Genomic DNA, 6,754 nt, shown 5'->3' on the forward strand with positions numbered 1-6,754 from the left:
GGCATAGAACCTTTACAGGACCAAGGGCCTCTCCTCCCATTGATGACCAACTAGGCCATCCTCTGCTAGATATGCAGCTGGAGTCAAGAGTTCCACCATGTGTACTCTGGTTGGTAGTTTAGTCCCAGGGAGCTCTAGGGGTACTGGTTAGTTCATATTGTTGTTCCTCCTATGGGGCTGCAACTCCCCTTAGCTCCTTAGGTTCTTTCTCTAGCTCCTTCATTGGGGACGCTGTGCTTAGTCCAATGGATGGCTGTAAGCATCCACTTCTGCATTTGTCAGGCACTGGCAGAGCCTCTCAGGAGACAGCTTTATCAGGCTCCTGTCAGCAAGCACTTGTTGGCATCCACAATAGTGTCTGGGTTTGGTGATTTTATATGGGATGGATCCCCAGGTGGGGCAGTGTCTGGATGGTCATTCCTTCAGTGTCTGCTCCACACTTTATCTCTGTAACTCCTTCCATGGGTATTTTGTTCCTGCTTCTAAGAAGGATCGATGTATCCACACTTTGGTCTTCCTTCTTCTTGAGTTTCATGTGGTTTGTGAATTGTATTTTGGGTATTCCAAGCTCCTGGGCTAATCAAGTTTTCTTTCTTTTGAGGCAGGTACATAGTGTTGTAAGCTTTCCTCTTAGAATAGCTTCCTTTATGTCTCACCTTTGCATTTTAATTCAATTCTAGGGTTTTCTTTCTCAATTCCAACATTGACTCAATTTTCGTCCAGTGTGTTTCGTTTAGTTTCCATGAGTTTTCTATTGTTATTGCTATTCACCTGCATTTCTTTATGAGTCAGATAGAATGCTAAATGTATTTCAGTTCTCCTGTATTTGCTCACACTTGCTTTATGTCCAAATAGGGGGTTGATTTTGAAGAACGTTCCATTGGCTGCTGAGAAAAAAATGTATTCTATATTCTGGTGGCCTATTTTGTAGATGTTGGTAGATTGATTTGATTTATGATGTCATTTGACTCCAAAATTTCTTTGTTTAATTTTTGTCTAGGTGATCTGTCTACTGGTGAGAGTAGGAGATTGAAGTCCCTCACTATTATTGACTCAGGGTCAGTCTGAGTTTTAGATCTCATTGTATTTCTTTTATGAAACCAGGTGCCTTTTATGTATTGGGTACATATAAGTTTAAAACTATAATATCTCTTGGTAGATCTTTTCTTCAATGAATTTGAAATATCCTTTATTGTTTCTGACTAGTTTTGGTTAGTCTGGTTTTTTTTAGATAGTAAAATAGTTAGTCCTGCTTGGTTCTTTTCTATTAGCTTGGAATACCCTTGCCAATTTTAAATTGGTATCTATCACTGATGGTGAAGTATGTTTCTTGAAGGAAGCAGAAAGATGGATTCTGTTTTCTAATTTAATCTTTCTGTCTGTGTTTTTTTTTTAAATCAGGGGAACTGAGACCATTAATATTGAATGTTGTTATTTAACACACTTTATTAATTGTGTGTGTATGTGTCTGTCTGTCTGTGTGTGTGAGGTTGTTGTTTTCTTAACCCTCTTTTGTCTGTTCTGGAGTTGTTTATTCACTGTTACCTTCTGGGTATGTTTATTTTCTCATCAGACTGAAGTTTTTTTTTTTCATTACCCTCTATAGAGGTTGCTTAATGGTCCTTCATCAATTACAGCTGATGGTTCTACTAGGTAAAGTAGTCTGGTTTAGTGTCTGTAATCTCTAAGAACTTAAAGAATATCAGCTCTGGCCTTCAAGGTCTCCACTGAAAATCCTGGAGTTATTATCATAGGCCTACCTTTATGTTATGGCTTAGTTTTCCTCTTTTGCTGTTTTCAATATCCTTTCTTTGTTTTGTACATTTAGTGATGTGCTGCGTTCTTTTTTTCTTGTCTATTTGGTGTTCTCTATACCTCTTGTGCCTTGACAGACATCTCTTTTCTTAGATCTGAAATTTTTTCTTCCACAATTTTGTTGAAAATACTTTCTATGCCTTTGACCTTGCTATCTTTACCTTATTATATGCTTATGATACACATACATTTTATATTGCATAGAATTCCAGGTTTTTATGAAGCCCATTTCTGGCTGTTTTTATATTTTTTTGAGTTACTGATCAACTCTTATACTTTGTCTTTAAACCTTTATGTTCTTTATTCAACTTGGTCCATTCTTTTGGCTCTCCATTACATTTTAATTTTACTTATTGAGTTTTTTCAAGTTTTATTTTTGTTTGGCTTTTCTTAGTTTGCCACCTTCATTCTTGAACTAATATATCTCTTCTTTGAGTTTCTTGAAGAAATATATACTTTGTTCTTTAGAAATAATTGCTTTGTACATCAAAAGTTGTTTTTCTAGGGAACTATTAAAATGAGGATACTAGTTTCTGGAGGAGAGATATTGTCTTACTGATTTATGTTGTTTGTGTTTTTATGATCAGACTGATGCATCTGGAATTAGGCTCTTGGTAATGTTTCATGGTACTGCTGTAGTAGATGTAGTGTAGTTATTTGTTGGCTGGTAATCCCAACTTGTGAGGTTACAAGACAGCAGTTGGTGCTTGTGCAACTCTGTCTTGATGTAGGCATGGGGTGTCAGAAGTAGTCCCTGGTCACTTGGGAAAAGATACAGTGTCTGAACTCAGGAACTAAACTTCTGAAGTGTTAGAAGATTATGATGATTTAAGAAGATCTAAGGTGTTGATCTTCAGACATCTATGAATGTTCTCTAGATTCTTTGGGGGGTCCTTAAGTGGCAGGGTCTTGGGTAACACCAAGCATGTGCAATGCTCCCTGAAGGTAGGATGTAGATTGCCACAGTGACCTCAGGCAGAGGTGGGTGGGTTGGAGGCCGGAGTGGGCCTAGAATGCAATGCAGTCCCAGGACATCTTAGTGGGTGAGGTGGCAGATAGTTTCTTGGGTTCCCTGCTTGGGAGGAAGCAATTCTTAGGTAGAATGGTAAGTTTGGTGACTGGCAGGTTTTGGAGATTCTGACTTAGATTTGGAGTTGGATGCCATACCCCTCTTTAGTTTTTTTTTTTTTCTATTGTTTTTGTGTATTTTTGGCATCTTGAGTATCAGATGCTATGGAGAAGTTATTTTTGTCTATTTGGACTTTTAAATGCCCCCTGTGCTTTTATGTCCATTTCTTTCTCTAGATTTGTGGATTTGTCTTGAACAGGTTCTCTATGACTTTAATTTTTAATCTCGCCTTTTTCTTCTCCCTTAGGGATTGTAAGATTGGTCTTCTTGTTGTAGATCATATCCATTTTGCAAATTTTCCTTCTCTATGTTTTGTAATTTCCTCCAAGGCACCTCGTTGAATCTTTGATTCATTTGTCTGCTTGTTCACATCTCCTTTGAGGCCATTTACCATGTTTGCTAGTTTCTTTGGAGATCTTCAGCTGACATCTTCAGCATTTTTGAGTGAAGTCATTGAAGAGTAAATGGTCTTTTGGAGGAGTCATATTGGCTTGGTTTCATAGTTCTTGTGATCCGTGTGTCTGTCGGTCTGGAAATCTTTTCTAATTTTGTTTGATCTTCTTAGTGTTCAGTTTACTTTGTGAGTATAATTCTCAGTACCACACAGAGAAGATAAAATAAGCTTTTAAATATTTTATTTTATGCTTCTGCCTCTCCTGCCACTGATGGACTGCCACATACTGCCACAATTCCACTGCTTGCAGTATGCGTTTCTTCTTTGCTGTGCATTTCCCTTCTGTTTCTTTCCATTTTTCAACTGTCTAAGCACAGCTGCACATCTCTTAAGCTCTTCTTATCTTTGGAATAGAGTGGATTTTGCTTATTTGTTTGTTTTCTTGCTTTCCTGCCACTTATATTTCACTTCTTTACATGGAAACAGTATCTAGACCACTATATTACCAAATAGACATTATCATAAATTTTTAAAATTAAATTTACGTGTGTGTGTGTGTGTATGTGTGTGTGTTGTACACATCTGTTATTGTCCACGTGTAGATGCTAGAAGACAACAAGAGTTGATTCTGTGTTTCCACCATAGAGGTTTAAGGATTTTTAAAAATAATTAACCAATCAGATTTATGTATCAATAAATTCTCAATTTACAAGATGCCAATACAATAATTTCAGAACCAACTGATAATGATAAAAGCTTCATCCCAATTATTCTAACCTTATGATATCATAACGACCTGTAGCTATCTAAAGACCCACGCTGGGTCAGGTTCTTCCTCCTGTCCATCCTCCTCCATCTTGGCCTTCTTCTCCTGTCCTGGAGATGTTCTCTGTCTTGCCAACCCTTAGCTCTGCCTTCCTTTTCCCTGTCCCAAAAGCTGAGGTCAGTAATATCGGCTGTTTCTTACTTCTTGTAAAGTGTGGCACTGGAAGCCTGGCTACTTCAGATTGTAAGAAAAAACATCTCACAAGAGAGGTTCACGCTTCAGATGCAATGTTCATTAGCAGATGGAAACACAGAGAGTAACAAGGCACGTTTGTACACACTTATCACAGGGAAACCCATAATCAAAGATGGAGTTAACGTATAGTGGGGCTGCAAAGATCTCTTGTCTTCAGGCTGGAAGCCCCACTCCCACCCCAAACCAGTTTGCTTCTTGGTGCATTTCAATGTATCACCACCAGCTAGCCTGGCTTGACTGTGGGATTGGTGAGCTGAGGATCCTTGCAGAGAGCTTCTGCTTTGAGCACTCACAAAGCCAAACTTCACGCAGCAGCATTCAGACTAGAGGCAGAAGGCTATGGGATGGTACTTGGTGCTAGGAAGAGCAGGCAGCCTGCATCTGGATGCTATGCTCCCTCCCCCATCTCACACTCCTTCCTTTTAAACAAAGTATAGTAAAGGTATGTTCTGTGGGAGCTTATGAGTCTTTTGAAATGATAATAGCCTGTCTTAGGGTTTTATTGTTGTAAAGAGACACCATGACTCTTACAAAGAAAAACATTGNATTGGGGCTGGCTTACAGGTTCANCACTTTAGTCCATTATTGTCATGGTGGAAAGCATGACAGCATCCAGGCAGACATGGTGCTGGAGATGGAGCTGAGAGTACTATATCTCAATCTGCAGGCAGCAGGAGACATAAGCAGACATAGCTTGAGCATAAGGGACCTCAAAGGTGCCTCCACAGTGACACATTTTCTCCAACAAGGCCTCACCTCTTGTAGTGCCACTCCCTATGGCCAAGCATTCAAACACAGGAGTCTGGGGGGGGGGGGCGTTCCTACTCAAGCCACCATGAAGCATATCCTTACAAAGGCTGAATGACCTTATAAGGTGAGTATAGTGACACATTTGTAATCACAAGACTTGGGAGAGACAGCAGGAGAATTAGGAGTTCAAGTATACCCTGAACTATATGACATAGTGAGTTGGAAGCCATCCTGGGCTATATGACACCCTGTTTGAAACAAGCACATTGGAGGGAGGAGCTAAAGGACTGAAAGAAAAATGAGCCAAAGCCCCACCCGTAGGCTGGCCAGTGTCCAGCCCAGGCATCAACACAAGCTACATGCCTTCATGTGTGAGCACTGGCCATCATCTCCCCTGCAGCCCTGCCTTTCCTTCCCGCTCCTGGGAGCCAGCACTGATCAGTAGTTATACATACTCAAGCACAATGTATGTATCCATACATACAGCACGAAAGCCAAAAACACATAAAAGTCTCAGTCTGGTGATACCAATGTCCCTCTAGCCTTTAGGTACTAACTTGCTAAAGAACTTCCTGGTTATAAAATCTTGGCCAGCTGGTCGTGGTGGCACACGCCTTTAATCCCAGCACTTGGGAAGCAGAGGCAGGTGGATTTCTGAGTCTGAGGCCAGCCTGGTCTACAGAGTGAGTTCCAGGATAGCCAGGGCTACACAGAGAAACCCTGTCTTGAAAAACCAAAAAATAAAATAAAATAAAATAAAATAAAATAAAATAAAATAAAATAAAATAAAATCTTGGCCGTCTCATTCCCTGCTCATTGTCCTACAACATACAAATGCTCTCAGGTGTCTAAAACATGAATCTGCAAAGACTGTAGGGTAAGTCGGCATGGGTTCTAGAACCATCTTCATCCATCACAGTTGCCCAAACAAAACAGCAGAGCAACTAATCCAAGCCCAAAACTCCTTTCACTTCTTTATCTAAGGTGAAAATCTCTAAAAATCAATGCAAAAATAAATAGCCTCTCTCAACTTCATAGGAAACCCCCTGGCAGAGAACAGACCAGGCTATGGCACACAGCCGGGTACACTCTGAGGTATTTTTAATCATTTAGACAAATCCAATTTTAATAAGATCTTGCACAAAAGAACACTCTGGAGGAGGGATGGACTTTGGCTGACAGGTTCAGGTGTCGGCCACACGGCCCCACTGCTTCTGGGCAGGCCTCTCAGACCTGACGGCCCCACCGCTTCCTAGCAGACCTCTCAATCCCGAGATCCCGAGGAGCTGCTCATCACACAGTGGAAAGGGAATGCAAAGACAGCAGGGAGAAGATCCGAGACAAAGCACACTGTCCTCGGGGGACCTAGCAGCAGCTTATGTCATCACTCGATACCCACAGGCGCACCAGGTGCCACCTATGGCTCTGTTTCCTCCATCTCTGTCTTGATTGGTCTGTCATCTCTGACTCTCTCATATCCCCACTCTCAGGGGGCCTTTTGCTCTCTCCCAATAAACCTCATACACTAGATATGTTGCTTGGAGGAACTTCTCTCTTTCTTTCTTTCTTTCTTTCTTTCTTTCTTTCTTTCTTTCTTTCTTTCTTTCTTTCTTTCTTTCTTTCTTTCTTTCTTTCTTTCTTTCTT

General features: G+C 40.6%; 1 protein-coding gene across 1 annotated transcript in view; it reads right to left on the reverse strand.

Moving 5' to 3' along the window:
- Window positions 1–2,908: 2,908 nt before the first annotated feature.
- The window catches only part of LOC110284499 (zinc finger protein 382-like), an 8,064-nt gene continuing 4,218 nt past the window's right edge, over window positions 2,909–6,754 (reverse strand). Inside the window, 1 exon segment of the mRNA XM_021150262.2 lies at window positions 2,909–3,005. Coding sequence (XP_021005921.2) covers window positions 2,909–3,005 — 97 coding nt within the window.

Source organism: Mus caroli, chromosome 2, assembly GCF_900094665.2.
Source record: "Mus caroli chromosome 2, CAROLI_EIJ_v1.1, whole genome shotgun sequence".
Taxonomy (NCBI): domain Eukaryota; kingdom Metazoa; phylum Chordata; class Mammalia; order Rodentia; family Muridae; genus Mus; species Mus caroli.